The 24,037-nt window shown below is 35.2% G+C and overlaps 2 protein-coding genes across 5 annotated transcripts; both read right to left on the reverse strand.

Annotated features, from left to right (window-relative positions):
- Positions 1 to 1,441: 1,441 nt before the first annotated feature.
- Positions 1,442 to 15,759, reverse strand: LOC115710594 (uncharacterized). 4 transcript variants are annotated; one of them, XM_030638955.2, is made up of 13 exons: positions 15,283 to 15,759; positions 14,845 to 14,903; positions 14,252 to 14,335; positions 13,841 to 14,134; positions 13,443 to 13,582; positions 13,221 to 13,308; positions 12,713 to 12,895; positions 3,612 to 3,773; positions 3,285 to 3,481; positions 2,879 to 3,029; positions 2,137 to 2,302; positions 1,921 to 2,033; positions 1,442 to 1,741 (listed from the first exon to the last, which is right to left on the reverse strand). In XM_030638955.2, the coding sequence occupies exons 1-12, from the start codon at positions 15,674 to 15,676 to the stop codon at positions 1,963 to 1,965; spliced, it is 1,989 nt and encodes a 662-aa protein (XP_030494815.2). In that variant the 5' UTR covers positions 15,677 to 15,759; the 3' UTR covers positions 1,442 to 1,741; positions 1,921 to 1,962. The 4 variants fall into 4 exon arrangements, with proteins under 4 accessions (XP_030494815.2, XP_060966549.1, XP_060966550.1 ...); XM_061110566.1 differs by having other exon boundaries at positions 1,951 to 2,033; positions 15,283 to 15,754; XM_061110567.1 differs by lacking the exon at positions 14,252 to 14,335 and having other exon boundaries at positions 15,283 to 15,755.
- A 377-nt stretch (positions 15,760 to 16,136) lies between these two features.
- Positions 16,137 to 17,524, reverse strand: LOC133034328 (uncharacterized). Its single transcript, XM_061109390.1, has 3 exons — positions 17,032 to 17,524; positions 16,365 to 16,488; positions 16,137 to 16,281 (listed from the first exon to the last, which is right to left on the reverse strand). Exons 1-3 carry the CDS (start codon positions 17,522 to 17,524, stop codon positions 16,137 to 16,139), a joined length of 762 nt encoding a protein of 253 aa, XP_060965373.1.
- Between the last annotated feature and the right edge of the window lie 6,513 nt (positions 17,525 to 24,037).

The following is a 24,037-nucleotide window of genomic DNA, read 5'->3' on the forward strand; positions in this document are numbered from 1 at the left end:
TTACTGAACCACGTAAAAAATCGTGTTACTATTATACATAATTCATGTATTTATATATAATTTAATTGAGAAATTAATTATTGAAAGCCTCAATTATTCTTAACGAAATTGAGTTAACAGATGTATGAATAATATATTATATTAATAGATTGGAATATGGAGTTTTCTCTTTCTCTCATTTCTTTTAAAAGTATTTTTTCTGAAAAAAAAAATAAATAAAAAATAAAAAACCTAAATTCTTAATAAGTTGTGCTAAGAGTATTATTTAAAAAAAAAAAATAACTTATTCAAACAAGTTATATTTATTGATTCCAAAATAGGTCACTCTAAAATAGAAGAGGGATGAACAACATAAATTATTAAAGAGTATTTCTAGGGTGCACGGTAAAATAAAAAGTACAATGTATCCCTTCATATTTTTAACATTCAGATTATTTTAATTTTAATATTTATAAGTGTGCAATATAGTTATTTAAAATATTTTATAAAATTTTGAGATATTCGAATAATTTACAATATAAAAGGTAGAGATCAAATAATTTATTTCATATCCATGTAAAATAAAAGAGTGCAATAAATTAAGATTATAACTTTTTTAAGTTGTCAAAAAGACCAATGAACCATTATTGATTTTGTTCAAAAAAAAATAATAATAAATAAATAAGGATAAGAAACCCAACTGAAAACATGATCCAAACACATCTTAAAATAATCATGATTGGTACGAAGCATTCAATGTGAATAAGTGAGATTTTAACTATGACAAGGACCCACTACTCATACGAATAAAATATAAAGAATAACAGCAACTAGCATGAGGACCAACTCACTCCCCACATTCAATTCTTTATTTCATAGCAGATCAAAGTATTTTGATGATTTGCCAAATACTCAAATGGGACAACAATAATCACATACTGATAGATAGATCAGTTGCTGGGGTAACACATGCCCTTATAATTAAGAACAATAAAGAAACACACCTATCTTCAATGACCACTAATAAAAAATTTAAAAAAATGGTCTATCAAAGAAGAAAAAGAAAAAAGAAATATTTCTTATGGTTGTGTCATAATAAAGGCTTACTCCAATGTGTAATGATTTGGATACAAAACCATGAATGTTGTCAGAAGCTATATTTACTAACGCTGGATATTTTGTTTACTAGATAATCTCAATCAAAATTAAAAAACTGTGATTTATTGTCAGAGATCACGTGTAAACAGAAAATTTCAAACATAAGACAATATGATACAATGATCAACAAAAATTCTAGAAGACCGTCCTTAACATCTTTTTTCGTATCATATAATTAGCATCACTTACCAACATATCATGTAATTAAGAACAACCTATTAATATTTGTATGGTGCCACTTTGTAGTGCTTCTAATGTAATACTAATAGCATACAATACTAAAATCAGTTAAAGTTAGCTCAAATGATCATAAAAGAGTACGTATGTATTAAAAGTTGTAGTTTGAGTCTCCAAACTATATATTGTAATATATAAATGTTTATTAAAAAAATAGCACATAATGGTAGTTAAACACCTTAAGCTGTTACCTCAAAATACATTTGTTTTCCTCATTATGTGACTTGACCTGTATATTTCCCAAGAGGAAAAGCAACTTCAATGCTATCACAATAAAGACTGTCATGTCTGTTGGTTTGCCAGTCTCTTTCCACTCCTTGATTGGTGCTTGTATTGGTGTGAAACATTTATAAAGTGTCTCTCTCAACTAGAGAAAAGATAAAATGAATCAAGTTACTAATAACTACTAACTGGTTTTCCTTCAAAAAAAAAAAAACAAGAAACTACTAACTGGTTTATGTTTGGAATGTACTTATCTACAGTACATTCCATGCATATGCTGAGTTATGTAGTCTATTCTATTCTTAGACACATGAAGAATCTTACTGCTTAGTCTTTTAGGATAATGGTTGAAACCTGTCATTTCCTTCAAGTAGTAATAGCAGATGCCATTTTTCTATTACGAGGCACAAGATTCCCTTGTGATTTTGAAGATTTTCCTGTCAAAACGGAAAGTATTACAATCATCTTAATCAGTCAGAAACACCAACATTCATATTTTAGACACAAACACATATGAGGTGAGGCTAGACTAGAACTCACCATCATTTCTTTCCATTTTCTTTCGGCTGCGCCATAGAATCCGGATTGGTGTGCCAGGAAATCCTGCATCCGTACGTAGTTGTTTTTCCATGTAACGTCGGTATGTCTCGGGAAAAAGCTTTGCATCATTAACAAAGAAAACAAATGTAGGTGGCCTTATTGCAGCCTGCATATGAATATCAAGTAAACTAAGTTAACTCCACTGGATAACAAACTTACATGTCATGTTTGTGTTTAAAAAAATATATATATATTTAGTGCATATTTGATATCATAATTAAAAAACTGTTTTTTGTGTTTAAAAACAAAATATTATTTTTTGAAAACAATTTGACTAGTTTGGCCTTATTTTTTTAAAACAATTTTCAGAAAACAAAGCTACAAAAATCAAGAATTTTGAAAACAACAAAATGTTGTTTTCTGTTTTAAAAACCAATTCACTTTTGGTCAATATTGTTTTAAAGAACACTAACCAAACGTGACTTGTGTTTTAAGAACTTCAAAAACTATTTTTTGTTCTCATTTCTAAAAATAATTTTTTGAAAACAAAAAACAAAAAACAATACCAAACATGCTCTAAATATATGAATTTTACCACTAAAATGATTTTTTTTTTTAGATTAGAAAACTATAATTATAACAATTACTATGTGAGTACTTAGGAGGGAGTCAAACCTCAGATCTTGCCTGACAGAATTGTAAAAGGAATACAACTTACGAGTACAACCAAAGGAAAATCTACCTGAGTACAGTAATAAACACGTCCACGTCTGCCACCCCTGGTTCTTGGAGGTGATTTAAAAGCAAGTGCTTCTTGTACAACTTGATTCAAAATGGCAGTACTCAGCCTTCTTGATCTTTCCTTTTCAACTGCGCTAGCAGCAACAATTACCCTGAATCAAACAAAAAAGTAACAAATAATATTTAATTTTAGCAAAGAACAACAGCTATCCAATATTAAACCGCGAAGAAAGACATGTTTCCATCTGCTATTCCAGGTTAGGAAATTAATGTTCACGAGGAGATGAAGATCTTGCAAAAGTCGAAGCATGGCACACAGCATACCTTAGCTAAAATACAGGATTTTATGATAATTCACAATTATTGAGCATCTAACACTATAGTTCTCGAGTTTTGTCAGAACATACTTTTCAACACTCTGCTGACCAGCTATTGCAGTTGAATACACGATTGGAGCCCAATCCAGTATGCGAAGCTTCTCTCTAACATCTTGTTCGTAATAAGATGCAGTCTGCTGGTTTTTATTTGGTATAGTATCCCACTTATTTACAACTATAAGGCAACCCTTCCCTTCTTTTTCTATCCTCTCAGCAATCTTGAAATCCTAGGACATTAAGACAGAAAACTCAAATTCAGAAGTTTAAAAAGGAATAGCAAAAGTTTACTATCAATGAAAGGCACATGCACTGATATCATTGGAATATGGCCCTGCAGAAAGCTAAAGGATTGACTACCTGTTCTGTAATGCAAGCCAATGCCTCAATAACAAGAGCTACAACATCAGAACGACGAACGGCTCGAAATGCTCGATTCACTGATAAGGCCTCTGTTGTACTACCTAGTGAAGCTACAGCTGCTCTTCTTCTAATTCCAGCAGTATCAATCAACCGGAACTTCTACAGACAGTAAAACCATCTGACAAATTAACAGCCAAGAAGATTTGATTTTTCAAAAAATCTGGACAAATTAGCCCCAACACAATAAAGCAACAGCTGAAATCATTAACAGAATAATGGTTGTGGTATCTTAATGCAATGTAAGGGAATCCAAATAGCATCAACCAAGAACAAATCAGCAAGCTTGTGTTTTTGTATTACAATCCAAGGGGCGAAAAGAAGACACAGAAATTGTGAGAAACTGGAATAAGCAGAATACCCTAGGCAGATCATACAATTGCCAGTTAAAATGTGAAAGTTGGTCAACAGATTCTGGAAAATAGTCAGCAAGACATGAAAGAGAAGTGACAAACTACACGTAAAACAAGCATGGAAAGTAATGTGACTGTAGAAAATAGTGATTCGAATTATGTGTCTATTTCATAGAATGGTACATATTTATATACAAAGTTAGGAGACTAAATATCTACTAAATATCTAATTCTTTTACAGCTAATATACAACTAATATCTAACACTCCCCCTCAAGCTGGAGCATAGATGTTAATCATGCCCAGCTTGTTACAAAGATAATCAACCCGCACCCCATTCAAAACCTTTGTAAAAATATCTCCTAGTTGTTCTACGGTCATCACATATCCTGTGGAGATCAGACCTTGTTGAATTTTCTCACGAACAAAATGACAATCAATCTCAATGTGCTTAGTTCGCTCGTGGAATACGGGATTTGAGGCAATATGAAGAGCAGCTTGATTATCACACCATAATTTTGCTGGAATAGAAGTCTTAAACCCGAATTCAGTCAAAAGCTGATAAATCCATATTACCTCACACACAGACTGGGTCATAGCTCTATATTCTGATTCAGCACTGGATCTAGATACAACATTTTGTTTCTTACTCTTCCAAGAGACCAGATTGCCCCCAACAAATACACAATATCCTGAAGTAGATCGTCTATCTACTTTGGAGCCTGCCCAATCTGCATCAGAAAAACACTCAATCTGGGTATGTCCATGATCTTTGTAAATTATACCTCGTCATGGTGCTCCTTTCAAGTAACATAAAATTTGCTCTAATGCTGCCCAATGATGAATTGTTGGAGAAGACATAAACTGACTTATGACACTAACCGGGAATGCAATATCTGGACGAGTCACAGTTAGATAATTCAACTTTCCAACTAACCTGCGATATTTCTCAGGATCTTCAAATGGTTTCCCATCACGTGTAAGATGCACAGCTGGATTCATCGGAGCATTACAAGGTTTTGCTCCCAATTTTCCTGTCTCAGTTAACAAATCAAGTACATACTTTCTTTGAGACAGAAAAATACCTTGTTTACTCCGAGTAACTTCAATACCCAAGAAATACTTAAGCTCCCCTAAATCTTTCGTGTTAAACTGGGTGTGAATGAAAGACTTAAGGGATGAGATGCCTTCAGTATCGTTTCCAGTAATAACAATGTCATCAACATACACCACTAACAAAATGATACCAGCAGTTGATCTTTTATAAAACACAGAATGATCTGACTTACTTTTTAACAAACCAAACTTCTCAACAGCCTGACTAAATTTACCAAACTAAGTACGAGGGCTTTGTTTCAATCCATATAAAGATTTGCGAAGATGACAAACTCGCCCTAACTCCCCCTGAGCAACAAACCCAGGAGGTTGCTCCATATATACTTCTTCCTCAAGATCTCCATGAAGAAAAGCATTTTTAATATCAAGCTGATGCAAAGGCCAATGATGAGTAGCTGCCATGGAAATGAACAGTCGAACAGATGTGAGTTTAGCAACAGGAGAAAAAGTATCACAATAGTCCACTCCATAGGTTTGAGCATAACCCTTGGCAACAAGACGGGCCTTTAAGCGAGCAACTGTGCCGTCTGGATTGAATTTAACCGTGAACACCCATTTGCACCAGATGGCCTGTTTTCCGGAAGGTAAATCAACCAAGACCCAAGTACCATTCGCAACCAAAGCATTCATCTCTTCTATCATTGCAGCAAGCCAACCAGGATGAGACATCGCTTCTCGAACAGTTTTAGGAATAGTGATAGAATCAAGAGAAGCAATAAAAGAGCAAGAAAAAGATGAGAGATGATTATAAGACACAAAAGAAGAAATAGGTAAAGTACATTGGCGTTTACCTTTACGTAGTGCAATGGGAAGATCATCTGGGATTTCCGGATCTGATGACGAAGATGCAGGTGCAGGACATGAAACAGGAGGTGGAGGAGGGGGGCGCCTGGTGTACACTATAGGAGGCCGAGGGAGTGGTGGAGGTGGTAGAGGTGGTGGAGGTGGTGGAGGTGTAGACATTGTGGGGGTGACGACTGAGGCAGGTGAAGGAACAAGAGACCCGCCAGAACATGTATCCGGCGCATAGGATGTGACAGAATAAACCAACAAATCATCATCCTCCCCCTGACTAGTAGAAGAAGTGGAAGATGAAAAATAAGGTGTATTTTCTACAAAGGTAACATCAATAGAAACAAGATATTTGTTGAGATCAGGACAATAACACCTACACCCTTTCTGAAGACGAGAATAACTAAGAAAAACACACTTTAGGGCCTTAGGGTCTAATTTGGTGACAGATGGGCGGACATTGCGAGCAAAACAAACACTGCCAAACACTCGCAGAGCAACTGGAAACAATGACTTATTAGGAAAAAGAATTTTAAATGGAATTTCACCATTAAGAACAGAGGATGGCATGCGATTAATAAGAAAGCATGCCGTGGAAACTGCATCGACCCAAAAAGGTTTAGGAACTTTCGTTTGAAACAAGAGGGCACGTGCAGTATCAAGAAGATGTCTGTTGATGGTTTGAGAATAAATTTGTATTGGTTTTGTTTAGAATAGGTGGATATGTAGTTAATAGTTTGATGATGTTGATAAGTTGGATGATTGGTGGGATAAGGAAGAATTATGTAGTGTTTTAATTTTTATGTGTGTAGTAAGAGAGGAGACAAGGTAGTAGGCTAGTAGTAAAAGACTTGCTTTGGCTACTCAAGCTTGGTTACAATTTGGAAGCTTGATGGGGTATTTATAGTTGTTTACCCCTACATTTAATTTCATCTAGATTATTCTAGTTCTACATGATTTACAATTTTTCTAGACTTTTCTAATTACATTCTTCTACAATCTTCTTGATTGGTTACTTCTAGTTTTCTAAATATTCTAGGTTTCTCTAGTTTTCTCTAATTTTCTTAGTTTTGTGTAGTTAATACTAGAATTTTTTAGATAAGAAAAGTGTAGAAATGTGTAGCACTTTTCATCACTCCTCCTTGGTACACATTTCGGTAACTCCGATCATGTCTCGCAATAGCTCGAACTTTCCTCTTGGTAGTGCCTTTGTGAATATGCCGGCTACCTGCTCTTCAGTCTTGCAGTGTTTGAGCTCAATTTCTTTATTTGCTTCTGCTTCCCTGATGAAATGGTACTTGATGCTTATATGTTTAGTTCTACTATGAAATACTGGATTTTTCGCCATTGTTATAGCTGATTTGCTATCGCAATATATCTTTGTAGCATCCTTCTGTGATTCTCCCATGTCTTCTAGTATTCTTTTAAGCCATATAGCTTGGCTTGTAGTCATCATTTTCTTTCCATGATATACTCTGCTTCTGCTGATGATTGCGCAACAGTTGCTTGCTTTTTTGATGCCCATGAAAATATTCCTGATCCAAGTGTGAAGGCATATCCTGACGTGCTCTTCATGTCATCTATGGACCCTGCCCAGTCACTATCTGTGTAGCCAACAAGTTTTGAGTCACTTGTAACTCCGTACCATATTCCGTAGAATTTTGTTCCTTGCAAGTATCTGAGGATTCGCTTGGCTGCTCCATAGTGAACTTGACTTGGATCATGCATGAATCTTGATAGGAGACTAACTGCGTACATTATGTCTGGTCTTGTAGCAGTTAGATATAGTAGGCTACCAATTAGACTTCGAAATTTTGATTCATCAGCTTTCGATGAGCCATCTTCTTTCTTGAGAGCTTTGTTGTTGTCTAATGGAGTTGATACAGTCTTGCATCCCTCCATTTTGAATTTCTTCAATAGTGTCTCTGTATACTTCTTTTGTGAGATGAAGATCCCATCTTCTTTTTGAGTTATTTCGATCCCGAGAAAGTAGTGCATTAATCCCAGGTCGGTCATCTCAAAATTTTTCATCATGTCTTCTTTAAACTTCTTTATCATCTTTTCATTATTGCCTGTGTAGATGAGATCATCAACGTATAAAGAGACAATTAGTGTATCATTCGTACCTTGAGTTTTGATGTAAAGAGTTGGCTCACTCTTGCTCCTCCCGAATCCTTGCTCGGTAAAGTAGCTGCCAATTCTGCTATACCAGGCTCGTGGAGATTGCTTTAGGCCATATAAAGCCTTTTTCAATTTGAGGACTTTATCTTCCTGTCCTTGTACCACGAACCCTTGAGGTTGCTCCACATAAATTTCTTCTTCAAGATAACCTTAAGAATGCTGACTTCACATCGAGTTGAAAAATCTTCCATTTCTTCTGAGGCTAGAGCTATTAAAGCCCTAATAGTGTCAAGGCGTGCAACTGGAGCAAATTTTTCGTTGTAGTCGACTCCGTATTGTTGTGAGTATCCTTTCGCAACTAATCTTGCTTTGTGCTTTTGGATAGAGCCATCTGCGTTGAGCTTTGTCTTGTAGACCCACTTGACTCCTATAGTATCTTTGTCTTGTGGACGATCAACAAGCTCCCAAGTCTCATTCTTCATAATCATCTTTATCTCTTCATTCATAGCTTTTCTCCATACTTCTTGTTTATGAGCTGCTTCAAAGCTTTCTGGCTCCATAAGTACTAAGTTGCATGTCTCGTAGATTTCTGATAGTGGTCTTGTTCGCCTTACTGGTGAGTCTGGCGGAGATTCTATGACTTGTGCAGGTTCGTGTGTTGTTGGTTGAGTAAGAACTTCATTTTGATTAGTTTCTTGTCTTGGCGGTAGAGGAATATTGACTGTCTTTCTTTCAACTTCTTGTGTCTCCCAATTGTATGCAGCATCTTCGTCAAATTTTACATCTAGACTGATTATTAGCTTGTTTGTTTCTAAGCTATAGACTCGATAACCTTTTGATTGAGTACTATAGCCTAAGAAGATTCCTTTCTCAGTCTTCTCATCAAGCTTGCCTCTTTTCTCTTTTGGAATGTGACTGTAGCATATGCAGCCGAAGACTTTGAGATGCTTTGCTGATGGCTTACGTCCGCTCCAAGCTTCGATCGGCGTCTTATTCTGCACGGCTTTGGTTGGACATCGGTTGAGCAAGTAGACTGCAGTGCTTACTGCCTCTGCCCAAAATCGTTTTGGGAGACCTTTCTCTAGCAGCATGGCTCTTGCTGCCTCCATAACAGTCCTGTTTTTCCTTTCAGATACACCATTCTGTTCTGGTGCGTATCCAACAGTGAGTTGGTGCTCCATCCCTTCATCTTCACAGAACTTGTTGAATTCATTAGAAGTGTATTCTTTGCCTCTATCACTTCTAATTGTCTTGATGTAGTGACCGCTTTGTTTTTCGACACGGGATTTGAACTTTTTGAAAATATCGAAGACTTGCGACTTTTGTTGCATAAAATAAACCCATGTCATTCTAGTAAAGTCATCAATGAAGAGAATGAAGTACCTGTTTTGGTCATTTGATGGAGTGCGCATTGCCCCGCAGACGTCAGTATGGACTAGCTCCAGTGGCTTTTTGGCTCTCCAAGCTTTGCCAGATGGAAAAGGTTGTCGATGTTGTTTCCCGAGCATGCATCCTTCACAGACTGTGTTGATCTCCTTAATTGCTGGGAGGTCTCGCATCATATTCTTCTGCTTGAGGATCTTAAGCCCATGGAAGTTGAAGTGACCAAACCTTCTATGCCATAGCCATGACTCATCTGTTTGCGCTTGCATTGCCACATTGCTTGCATATCTCCATTGTATGGGAAAGCATCTATTTTCTTTCATTTTTACCTTTGCAATTTGAAAGGATTTATCTTGCTTATCATATATTGTGCAAGAATCTCCTTCAAAATGCAAAGAGTACCCTTTTTCAATCATTTGACCTACGCTAAGTAGGTTTTGATCAATGTTGGGTACTAAGAGTACATCATTGATGTATCTCTTGCCTTTTTTAGTGTCAATGGCAATGGTGCCTTTGCCGACTGCTTCCATGAAGTCACCATTACCGATTTTGACTTTAGTCTTGGATCTATCAAGACTACAAAAGATGCTTTCATTTTTCGTCATGTGGTTACTGCAACCACTGTCAAGATACCAAGTATCTTTTCCTTCTTCTGTTGCAGCTTGGCAGACATAGAAGAGATTATTTTCATCATTTTTCTCTTCGGAAAAATTAGCTTGATGGGATTTCTTTAAACGACAAGTTTTTTCAGTGTGGCCAAATTTTTTACAATTTTGGCACTGTGGTTTTCCTTTGAACCAACAGTCTTTCTCCAAGTGACTTTTTCTTTTACAAATGCCACATGGAGGATACTTGTCGTTATTTTCTTTTTGTTTTTCTTGTGTCTTTTTCCCATCAGCTTTTGGTTTTTGAGACCGCGAATTGATTTTAGACTGAAAGGCATTTTTTACTTCACTTTCCTTATGCCTTTCTCGTCTACTTTCATATGCTTCAAGAGAGCCCATTAGTTCAGTTGGTGATAGAGTTTCTAAATCTTTAGTTTCCTCTATCACAGAAACTATTGAATCATATTTTTCTGTACAAGAAATTAGTATCTTTTGTACTATATTCTTGTCAGAAATTATTTCTCCATAGGCTCCCATTTGATTTACTATTTCTTTAATTCTAGAATAGTAATCTTTTGCAGTCTCATTATCTTTCATTCTAAGATTCTCAAAATCTCTTCTAAGCTTTTGTAGTCTAACTGCGCGTACCTTGACTGTTCCTTGGAACTCCTCCTGTAGCGTGTCCCATGCTTCTTTTGCCGTTGCTGCGCTCATAATTCGTGGAAAAAGATTGTCCGCCATAGCTTGTTGCAAGCAATATAAGGCATGAGAATCCTTTTGTTGATTATCCTCGAGTGCCTTCTTTTGGTCTTCCGAAAGAGATGTAATATCTTTCGGAATAGTGATTCCTTCTTCAACAATTTTCCATAGATTTTGTGATCGAAAATAGGTCCTCATTTTGATGGACCAAAAATCATAGTTTTCTCCATGGAAAATTGGAAGAGGTAGTGAAGAGCGATTGTACTCCGAACTCATGTTGATGAGTGAAAAAGATTACGCCCAGTGATATATGATCGAACGGGGCTCTGATACCACTGATGGTTTGAGAATAAATTTGTATTGGTTTTGTTTAGAATAGGTGGATATGTAGTTAATAGTTTGATGATGTTGATAAGTTGGATGATTGGTGGGATAAGGAAGAATTATGTAGTGTTTTAATTTTTATGTGTGTAGTAAGAGAGGAGACAAGGTAGTAGGCTAGTAGTAAAAGACTTGCTTTGGCTACTCAAGCTTGGTTACAATTTGGAAGCTTGATGGGGTATTTATAGTTGTTTACCCCTACATTTAATTTCATCTAGATTATTCTAGTTCTACATGATTTACAATTTTTCTAGACTTTTCTAATTACATTCTTCTACAATCTTCTTGATTGGTTACTTCTAGTTTTCTAAATATTCTAGGTTTCTCTAGTTTTCTCTAATTTTCTTAGTTTTGTGTAGTTAATACTAGAATTTTCTAGATAAGAAAAGTGTAGAAATGTGTAGCACTTTTCATCAGTTTTTACGTTCTGCAACACCATTTTGAGGTGCCGTATCAACACAAGAAGTTTCATGGCGCTGTTGAACTTTGACATCAGGACTAAAGGGTAATAGCACATTAAGTTCTTCATACGTTTTCTTGAAAGCCATAAAATAATTCATAAGAGACTTATCTTGTTTCTCCGCGCGATAAAAGGCTTTGCAAACATCATATATGCGAGATATGTTGTCTTTGCCAGAGTACAAAAACTCTAAGTAATCCATTAGTTCTTTAACCAATTCACAATGATTAATCAAACTAATTACCTCATTATCAATAGAATTTCGAATTTGATGGAACAAACGAGCATCCTCAGGGAGCCATATTTTCCTTGAATCGTTTGTTTCTTCAGGAGGATCGTCAGTCAAGTGATCATCTTTGTCAATACTCCTCAAATACAGTCGAATTGTCTTACTCCATTCCAAATAATTCAAACCAATCAACTTATGGTCCGTGATTTTAGACATCACGGGAACCACATCAGAAACAACTGATTTTGAATCTGATTTTATCTCTGCCATAATCTCAAAAGCAAACACAATTGACAGAGAAAAGGAACAAAAACAACACCAAAAAATGAACACCCAAACACGAAGAAGGCAAACAAATACCGAATTACAACCTTGAACAGAGGCGAGTGGGCTTAGAAGAACCCAGTAGAGAACCGGCAAGACAACGCCGTCGAAGACGCCGTCTCACGCGCCTCCACGCTCCGGCGCGTGGGAACACGGGCAGAAGCTTTGGGCGGCGCGTGAGCCCCACGCGCGAGGAATCCAGTGACCGGACTTTGGGGTTCTGTAGATCGGCGGCTGGGCAACACTCCTGAGTGGGCGGTGAGAATAGATTCGCACTCCAAAAAAGATTTTTGAAAAAGAACCCTAAACTCAAACCCTAAGTTTTTTTTTTTTTTTTAATGAAACCTAATTTCGAATTTCGAATTTCAGATCACAATGCTCTAATACCATGTAGAAAATAGTGATTCGAATTATGTGTCTATTTTATAGAATGGTACATATTTATATACAAAGTTAGGAGACTAAATATCTACTAAATATCTAATTATTTTACAGCTAATATATAACTAATATCTAACAGTGACAAACTAAAAGGAAAACAAGCAGAAAGCAGTCGGATAAACTGAAGGGAAACCAAACCTCGCCATTCGGTCCTGTATATTCAGTATCTATGGCATCACGAGTGGTGCCGCTGACTGGGCTAACGATAGTCCTGTCTTCTCCAACCAAAGCATTTAAAATACTACTTTTACCAACATTTGGTCGGCCAACAATTGCAATTGCAGGAATATACTCTTCTTCTTCAGCATATTCTTCTTGATCCTAGGAACAAACAAGAATCCTTTAATTATAAGAAATTATAAAATAAAATTAATAATAATAGCCAAATATTCCTTCTAATTTTTAATTAGAAATAAATAAATAAAAAAGTAGCACATACATAGTGTATAAAGATAAAGATTAAGCTTGGATGAAACCCTTTTTAAGAGTCTTTCTAACAATGATCAATACATAATATGAAGTCAAATAACTTCCAGCTCACACGACATCACATAAAAGATTAAAAATTAAAAATATTAGGCAGGGAGAAAAACATATCACTTCACGAAAAATCGAGACATGCAATTAATCAAAAGGAATGGAAAACCTTTAGCTTTATCAGGCCTGAACAAACAAGATCTAGAAGCTCTCCTGTGCCAGTTCCAGAAACAGCAGATATAGGATATGGTGTAAACCTGGTTACACAAATAAAAGGATACACACCACTATTATAACCATTTTATGACACTTCAAATATATACTATTGCATACCAGAGAATCAAAATTGGAACAAAATAATTTCAAGGAAAAGGAAAAGAGTTCACCGCACCCTAAGGACCAAAACTCCATTGCTTGCAATGCTCCTTTACGGGGCGATTCACACTTGTTAACAGCAAGTATAATAGACTTGTCAGAGAAGTGTCTACGTAACCAATCAGCAATTTCCTCATCAGCTGCTGTTAAACCTGCCTGCCAATGATTTCAGTATCACCAATTTTGTACAGTGGATTTATTCACTTTCCAAATCATAATGGCAGAGATAACTAATATAGTACTAGCAATAAATAGAAAGAAAAAAAATATGTTTCCTTCAGGGCAAAACATTACTAAGAAGTCACTGGGAATCAAGGAAAAATAAATCAGGTTAAAACATCCTCACACGTGAAAAGAGGTATTGATCCATCCTTTTACTGAAAGGTATCAAATTTTACTTTTTTATTTTCATACCTGACCATCAACAACAAATATAATGACAGATGATTCTTCCACCGCTGCAGTTGCTTGTTGTTCAATCATAGATGGCATCCTGGCAATAGCTGCCTCCCTGGAAGCAAGTGGAATCCCATCCATTCCAATAGTTGTTGTAATATCCAAGTCTTCCATAACATTAGCTTGTGATTTTGAAACTGTGAGCACACCTCCAGTGTCGATGACCAAAAATTCACAGTCCCCCCAAAAAGCTCTACCATATAAACGATCTCTCGTAACCCCAGGTTCATCAACAACAATAGCCCTGTTCCCCTTATTGACAAAAAGGAAGTACACTATCAGAAAAAAGACTTCTACATTATGGCAAGTTCCAAGTACTTAAACATAAACTGAAAAGGAAAATGCAGAGTCTTATTCATGACCAAATACCCCAACAAGACGATTGAATAATGCTGATTTACCAACATTTGGCCTTCCAACAATTGCAACTTTTGGAAGAAGATGGTTCGGTATCTGTGAAAGAAATTTACGATTTCAGAAAATAGAAACCTAGAATCTATCTCATTTCTTTTCAATCCAATAGAAGAGTCCCTATCTTACAATAAAGAGATAGAAACATAATGACATTACAGACAACTTAATTCCTTTTGTAATCCAACAATTGGATTGATAGAAATTTGACCTTCCCTTTTGGTTCGACCAAACCATAAGAAAGTATGAGATCTCACTGCATTCTGCGAGATTTCAAACAGGCTTCAAATATTGCTAAAACATGATGTTTACTGGTTTGTTAGAAAAAAGTCCAAATAATACTTCTATAATTTCTCCCAGCAAAAAAAAAAATAATACTTCAATAATTTCATATTACCATAGAAAATAGTTTATTTTCAGCAATCAATTAAAATTTTAAGCCGAGAAAGATAACAATATGAAATAACCAAGCCTCAGGCTTCATAGCTCGGAAACTCTAACAATAGTTGCCACAAAATATAACGTCACAACAATGAAAAACACTTGCTTACACTTTTAGTTACAGTCTTTTGCCTTCTCCTGCTCTTTCTGTCCGTTTTCACATCTTCTTCTGAAATGAGCACAATAATCTATGTATAGTCATAAACACAACCACTTAACCAGATTTTAGAACTAAGAGACCAAGTAATCCACCAGATTGCATTGTACATGCGTTGACACTAATATTTAAAGGCAATCCACCAGAAAACCATCCCAAAAGCAGAAAAGCTACCAAAAAACCTAATCAGTTTTTTCTTGGTTAAGCAAATAAAAGACCCAAAAAGATTGAACATTTTACCATATTTCATAATTTTCAGGTCAAATTACGAACAGGGTCAGAAAAAAAATCCAATTTACCAATTCATAACAAAAGTTCAATCCCAAACCAAATGCAAGAGGGAATTGGACTCACAAACAGAGCAATGTTATAATAGAGCAACAAAACGCACCAATTATAAGCTCTTTAGGTAAGGAGGAAGAAAATTCCCGAACAAAATCAATAGCTTCTTTTTCGAGGCTTTCGACATCAATCAAGGCGTCACTCTCACTCTCAGAATGCTCAGCACCATCAGCTTCTTCTTCCAATTCTTCAAAATCTTCAAAATCTTCTTCTGAGTCGTCATATCCGTCGTTGTTGGACTCAACGGCGGCCAGCTTAGAAGTACAGCGAGGAAGAGATGTAGAAAGAAAGAGAGGTGGACGGAGGTGAAGAAATGGGGCTGTAAGAGCGCGGAGAGAGAAAGGAAAGGGTCTGGTGGGACATGGAGAAAGGAGACAGAGAGATGTAGTGGAAGTAGTGGGTGCGGTTGTTGAGCTTAAGAGAATGAGCTTTAAGGCTCCCATTCTGGTTCAGAGAGCTCTCTGGTTTGGTTTCTGATTGTTTGTGTGAGCAGTGAGGAAGTCGACGAGGTTTATCCATTTAGCTTTGGGGTTTTACAATTAAATAAAGGAGAATATATAAAAAAAACGACAATAAATAGGTAAAACGACAAAAAAAAGGTAAAACGACAAAAAAAAAAAAAAAACAATCTAAAACGTATGCGACACGCGATTATAACTTCCACAGGAGAACATCTACGAAATCAGCTAAGGGCATCTTTAGCGCTCAAACTTAAATATAGTGTCAAAACAATACAAAATAATATAATTTTAGCACTAAATACTTTTTTATTCCAACTACAACACACACTAAGGTGGTGTTTAGTAGTAATGAAATAAAATGGAATAGAAAATTTTTATTCCATTCCTTTGTTTGGTTGCATTAAAATAGCATTCCGGTGGAATGAGACTATTCCATTTTTTTTTATTGGGGTAACCGGTAAAGGTTAAGATAACAACGGTAACAAAAGTTACACAGAGGGAGGGGGATTTCTTCCATCCAAGAAAGTTCATTGTCTATCCTAAGGGCATGCTTAGTCAATCTATGAGCCTCAACATTAAAGTTGCGGCTAACATGAGAAAGAGATGCCCCAGGAAAACTAGACAATAGGACTTTAATATTAGAAAAGATAACCCCAATTCATTTAAATACACAGTCTGGCCCTCCAAAGCTGAGACCAAAGAAAGTGAATCAGAAAAAACCCTCTCCACGGGAAGTCCCACATCTTGAGCCCAACGCAAACCTACTAGTAAAGCAACTACTTCTGCGTGGAAAACTGAAAAAGAACTTGCAAATGAGATAGTTAAACCAATAAGTACTTTTAATTTTAAAACTCAAAATTTTAGAGTATAATTGTTATAGAGTCAAAAACCAAAGGGAAACCCCTATTTTAAAAAAAGAATGAAGGATCATTCTTAATGTAACAAGAGAAAAAATTTAATAATTTTTTTATTAATTTTTTTTATGCATTTTAAATTTTATTCTATTCCTATTTTTATTTTTATTCTTATTCTTATTCCTATTTTAATATTTTCATTCTTCCCAACTAAATGACACCTAAAATTTGCACTAATATTTTTTATTATTATATTAATTTTTTTTTGTTTGAATGAAAGCAATCTTTATTAGACAAAAACATCCGCTAATACAATGGACTGAAGAGCAAGGGAAACATCGCTCTCAGTAAAAAGACGACCTGACCAATAACAAGCACCACGTGCCATACAATGCGCGACTTTGTTAGCAGACCGTTTAACATGACCAATAGAAACATTACTTAAAGAAGATAAAATAAATTGACAATCCTGAACAAATAAACCAAAAATAGAAGGCATAGAGACCGAACTAAGAATAGCTTGAACAACTAAAATGCAATCCGTCTCTAAAATGACATTTGACTTGTTATTCCTCTTTATCCAACTAAGTACCTCCTTGACGCTTATAATTTCTGCAATTTCGGGTTGGCAACTAACAGAAGAAATAGTTGAAAACCCCTCAATTATTCGACCATCACAGCCGCGTGCTACAAAACTAGTACCGATCTCATTTGTGTCTTCAAAAACCGCCCCATCCACATTAATTTTTATCTGTTCAGCAGCCTGTTTGGACCAGTGTTCTCTCGTATCAGTACGATTAGACGGCAGGGAACCCGAGTCTAGCCGCTTAGCCTGAGCACACAACCATTGTTGAAGAGTGGTACAAGCCAGCCAAACAACATCAGCAACACTACAGCTTTTACCATTCCAGAGCATATCATTCTGAGCCTTCCGAATTGCCCAACCAACCATGACAGCTTCTTGAACCAACCCCATATTTCCTACTGTCAACACTTCCATAAACTAGTCAAAGAAATTGGTTGCTGCAGAGTGGCCAACACCTAACGCAGAGCGGAGCCAACAAGAATGAGCAAATGAGCATTGAACCAAAACATGGAAAATTGACTTTATCCCATAGCTGCACAATACACAATGTAAATCCACAGGAACATGTTTACTATGAAGTTGAGTACGTGTAGGCAAACAACCCGAAAGAGCTTTCCAAACAAAATGTAAAACCTTGGGAGGGGCTTTAATCTTCCACAACATCTTCCAAACATCATCCTCCATGGATGAGTTCCAACTACCATTGACCGACTGTAAGTGATTATAGGAGCTTTTGACAGTAAAAAAACCAGTTGGATCCTTGTTCCAAAACCAACTATCACTCACAAGATTAACACTCAAAGGCACCTGTTTGATGAGTTCAACATCACGGGAATCAAACAAGTCCTCAATAAGCTCCTTGTCCCATTGCCTACTATCTAGCTTCATGAGTTGAGACACTTTGCAATTGGTCAAGGCCGGATGATTAGATACCACACAAGGATTAGCCTCAGACAAGAGCCAAGGTGTGTTAAGCACCTCAGTGTATGAACCAGATCCTATTCTTCTATGGGCACCATCTCTGAGTAGCTTTTGTGACTCAAGGACACTGCGCCATATGAAGCTCGGATTGCCACCCAACTCAGCCTCCAAGAATGAACAGTTAGGAAAATATCGAGCCGTATATATCCGACCCACAAGGGAATCCTGGTACAGAAGTAACCACCAACCTTGCTTACCCAACAAAGATAGATTATACGCACGCAAACTCCGAAAACCCATCCCACCAGAGTTCTTAGACTTGCATAGTTTCCTCCAACTAAACCAGCTCACACCTTTCCTACTACTCGAACTCCACCAATACATAGACATAAGGCTCTCCAGATGTGAACAAGTTTTCAAAGGCAATAAGAACACAGACATAGCAAAACTTGGAAAAGCTTGTGCTACAGTTTTTAATAGGACTTCAAGCCCAGCAGTAGACAAGAAACGACCCTCCCAGCTTTGAATGCGCCTCTACATCTTGTCTTTCAAAAACCCCAAAATGACATCTTTATTTCTTCCCATGACACAAGGGAGGCCAAGATAAGTACTATGTGTTGGGTTTTGTGCCCTAAATAAAACTCATTTTAATATAATCAGATTTACTTATTAATAAAGATCAGAAATAATATTTTATGTTGCATGGTTCACATGATTTATTTCATGATTATTTAATGTATAAATTCTATTAAGTCCAGAACATATGTATTTTTTAATGATTATAGTGTTGTTAGCACAGTGGAATATAATCTTGATTATATGTTCGAAAGTTTCATTCCCTGATTTGTCAGTTCACTGGATTTAGACTGGCATGATAATCAGCGGTAGGTATTCTTACACCTTGGATAAGTGGTATGTCCTTTCCAGGGCATTGGCAAAGTTTACCAGTATCGAATGCATGGAATATACATCGGAAGGGACCGATATTGAACTTTGATTAGATATGTTAAATTTAATTTTACCGTAATATCTATTCAATTCAATATCACCTAGTTGATCCTAGATCAAATGATCTTAATCCTGATATGATTAGGTTCGATCTCAAGAGTATTATACATGTTTTTTGATTTGTTAGTTAAGCCTACTTTTGGGTCAGGGTAATACGTACATTTTGGGAACATGATATTATAATTGAGTGGGAGCGAAGTGAAATGAGTACTCAACCATATAAATGATATTTCAACGAAGTGAAATGAGTACTCAACCATTTATCTCTGTTTAGCCAAGCTCGAAGGAAATCATCGTTTCACTTCTAAATACCTATAGAAGTTGTAGATTCCATATATATGTTACCAAAATGTACGTATCACCCTGACCCATAAGTAGGCTTTGTTGGGTTTTATGCCCTAAATAAAACTCATTTCAATATAATCAGATTTACTTATTAATATAGATCAGAAATAACATTTAATGTTGCATGGTTCACATGATTTATTTCATGATTATATGTACATAATGTATAAATTCATCTGAAACCCTTTTCACATACTTGATCCTGTTTATTGTGCCGTCAACACATTGGAAAGTAAACATGACTATGTGAATAAAGTTTCCTAGATTTATCAGACATAGGGTTTTACTGATATGATAATCTACAACAGAGTTTACTTGCATTTGGAGAAGTGCTATGTTCTTTCCAGAGCATTGGTTAAAGTAAAGCTCAGGTTGGATGCATGGAGTATGCATCGGAAGGGATCGATATTGAACTTTGACTTAGATTTATTAAACTTACCGTAATATCTATTCAAGTCAATATCGCCTAGTTGATCCTAGATCAAATGTTCTTAATCCTGTTATGATTAGGCTCAATCTTGAAAGGCTATTCGTGTTCTTTGATTTGTTAGTTAAGCCTACTTTTAGGTCAGGGTGATACGTACATTTTGGGAACACGGTAGTGCAATTGAGTGGGAGCGCTATCATAAACATGGAATCTATAGCTTCTATCTGGCGAATAGTAAGCAAAGGATGATCTCCTTCGAGCTTGACCAAACGAACATAAATGGTGGAGTACTCATTTCACATAAGCTGAAATATCATTTATACGGGGTCAAGTGTTTTAAGGAATAAATACATTGTAGGGTGTAACGGTAATTTAATCCCTTTACAATGTAGATCATTCATATAGAGGATCATTGATCACATTAGGATTATAACAATGGATAATTAATGATGTGTCTATATGGTGGAACATATAGAGCATTCTATATACTGAGAGTGCAATTCTAAGTTCTATGCGTGGATTCAACGAAGAATTAATAAGTTAGTGAATTTTAGTGCTAAATTCTTGATCTACTTATTGGAAGCTCGGTTATATAGACCCATGGTCCCCCCACTAGTTGAGATAATATTGCTTGCAAGACTCATATAATTGGTTTTGATTAATCAATTATAATTCTCAAATTAGACTATGTCTATTTGTGAATTTTTCACTAAGTAAGGGCGAAATTGTAAAGAAAGAGTTTATAGGGGCATATTTGTTAATTATGATACTTTGTATGGCTCAATTAATAAATATGATAAATGACAATATTATTTAATAATTATTTATAGCTATTACATAGTTAGAATTGGCATTTAAATGGTTGAATTAGAAAATTGGCGTTTTTGAGAAAATCAGATGCAGAAAAGATAAAACTGCAAAATTGCAAAAAGTGAGGCCCTAATCCACTAGTATAGGGCCTGCCACTTTTGTAGGAAATTTAAACTGATTTTTTCATTATTTTAATGTCAAATAATTCAAACCTAACCCTAGTGGAATGCTATAAATAGATAGTGAAGGCTTCAGGAAATTTACACTAAAATTTCTACACTTTTTCTGACACTTTTTGAATCAGAAAAACCTGAGCCTTTCTCTCTCCCTATCTTTAGCTGCCACTTCTTCTTTCTTTTCCCTCTTGAATTTCGAAATCCTTAGTGTATGAGTAGTGCCCACACACAGCAAGTGATACCTCAATCATAGTGAGGAAGATCGTGAAGAAAGACTTTCAGCAAGAAGGAGGTTTCAGCATCAAAGATTCAGAGAAAGAGATCCAGGTTCAGATATTGATAATGCTCTGCTACAGAAAGGAATCAAGGGCTAGATATCTGAACGGAAGGAGTCATATTATTCCGCTGCACCCAATGTAAGGTTTCCTAAACTTTATATGTGTTTATTTCTTCGTTTTAGAAAGTTCATATTTAGGGTGTTAATAAACATACTTATGAGTAGATCTAAGATCCTGGTAAAATAAATTCCAACAACTGGCCTCAGAGCCATGGTAATTGATTTACTTGCAAGAAATTTGGACTTTAAAACGACTGTTTGTATGTTCTTTGGATGGTATCATGTTGTATTGAGTGTTATTTGATGATTGATTGATGTTTGTGAAATTTTCGTGAAAAATAATTGCGATTTTATCTCTGAAATTATTTTTATTGGATAGTATGAAAAAAATTAAGCAAGTTAGCCTTTTACAGAACTTAATTTGGATTTTATTTGAATTAGTTATGATTTTTTGAAGATTTGAAAAAATCGGAAATTTTGTCTTGATATTTTCCTGCCGATCTGAAATCTGTCATCTTATCCATCTGAGTTTCGAATTTTTTTGTTTTTCTTCGATTTTTCATGTTTTTTCATGGAATTAACTTCCAATTTTTTGTATAGTTTTGTATTTATACTATTACTATTCCTAATTCAATTCTAATTATCATTTTGAATTAATTTAATATTTTTTTAAATTTAATTCAAGATATTAGTGTAATTTGAATTTGAATAGAATTAGTATCTATCTTCTTGCTTAAAAATCTATCTTATTTTTAAATTTAATTATATCTTTTTTTTTAAATTTAATGTCAGATTTTATAAGATATTTATAAAATCTTTTAAGATATTTTTAAGATATCTTATCTTTTAAGATATTTTTTAATTATATCTTATCTTTTAAGATTTTTTTTAAAATTAAATCTTTTTAGATATTTTGACCTTATTTAAATTTAAAATAAGATATTTATAATCATGTAATTTTAAATAGATGTAAGATATTTTGCTAACTTTTAAATTTTGTTATTTTATTTATTTAAATTAAATTTAAAATCTGAAAAGATATTGCATTTATCTTTTCTAATTTTTATTTAATTTTTATTTTTAAAATAACATTTAATTTTTAAAAGTAGTTAGCAAATTTTGAAATGTTATTTAGGTTGGTTGAAACCTAATTTTTCAAAATTGTAGGTTTAATTTTAAATTTTTTTTTTTTTTAAAATTTCGAATTCTCAAATTTTTTTTTTTTAATTTTCGAAAAATTATTTTTTAATTAATTAATTATTTCGAAATTAAAAAAATTTAATTTAAAATTAAATAAATCCTACATCCAACTATCCAACTAACCTTGTTGCAGGAGTATGTGGTTTTAGCTTGTGTGTAAGTTTTCAAAACCTATTATTACTTGATTGCAAATAGCCATGGTTACTTTTTGCCAGATCTAATGATCTGATGGCTCCCTTGGTCAAGTTAATAATTTGTAACAGGTATATTTACAATCTTCTTTCATCTGTGTATGACCTAGCAACATGATAGGACCCATCCAAAGTGTGCATGTGTGAGCCTATGTGTTTAATTTGATTATAGATACATATAGGTTGTTGTTGCTAAAATAAATTATCATAGTTCTTGATAGAATTTATTTAGGCCCATTTAGTTATTGGGCCTATTCAATTAATAACAGTTGTTCTTATTAAGGTTAAATTCCTCTCTTTTGGGCCTTGTGTGAGAGTTGGGAGCCATAGAAGTGGGTACGACATACTGAACCCAGCACCCCCTCACACAAACCACCCCAATTGTGAAGGCCCATTTGCCTGATTTGAACAACTGTACTAGGTTAATTACACTAGTTTAACCTAATAAAATTGATTAGCAACATAATTAATTTTATTTATTTTGAAATTAATTTAGAAAATCATAGTTTAAAGAATTTTATATTCTAAGCTAAACTATATGTATTTTCTTGTATTTAATTAAATATAGAATTATAACTGTTGACCGAGATTTTCGGCAACTGTTAAAATATGATTATACTAAAGAGCTGTAAGAAAGTGAGATGAGGATTTTTTACGTGGTTGGGGCGTTAATGAGCCTTAGTCCACGAGTCTTTGTTATTAATGGATGTATTTAATACATATTCCACCCTTGAGAGAATGTTTTTCTCCTAAATACAGAGAATGTTCTTGGTGAGTATTTTCTCTTCTTGCTCTTATGCAACCCAAGATTCTCGACCCCATTAAATGAGCTTTGAGGGGGTATTTATAGTGTTTTGGTGGGGTGATCCCTAGGATTGTTCTTACACATGTATCTGCAAATATCCATAAAGTTGGGCATTTCCAATGAATATACCATGGGTGATGCATGGTCAAATCCCTAGGTGCTGTAGGGTTTTTATGAGGAATGTCCTTTTTGCCTTGTGATTGACGTGACCCTTCGCAGGGTAGCCGTCGCTAGACTTAAATGATCATTACTGTAGCGCTGCTGTTTGGGGGTTGTGTCGTCAGACTTTATTGCGTGTTACAATCCCAACACGCTTCCTCCCATGCGGCATTAAATGCGACTTGATTGCTCAGGAGAGGCCTGACACATCCCGGAGAGGCTTCACGCTATGCGAGCTTCCGGGAGCACCTTACACTCCGGGTGCCTCCTCCGGGACCTATGCCCAGGGTGCTTCCTCATGGCATACAAAGACTTATCAAATATTTACAAGTTATCTGATCCACGTGTCCCTTTTCGACTGGTCCACGTATATTGGGCGAATTCAGGGGCAACAATAACCATCTAGATTCTTTCTGGAACTTAATTTAAATTTTTCATTAAATATTCCTATTTAAGTTGATATTTAGTTATCCTCAACTAACCAACTTAAATCTGAATATCTTTTGAATTCAAAATATCAAAAT

The sequence above is a fragment of the Cannabis sativa genome, chromosome 2 (assembly GCF_029168945.1).
Source record: "Cannabis sativa cultivar Pink pepper isolate KNU-18-1 chromosome 2, ASM2916894v1, whole genome shotgun sequence".
Taxonomy (NCBI): Eukaryota; Viridiplantae; Streptophyta; class Magnoliopsida; order Rosales; family Cannabaceae; genus Cannabis; species Cannabis sativa.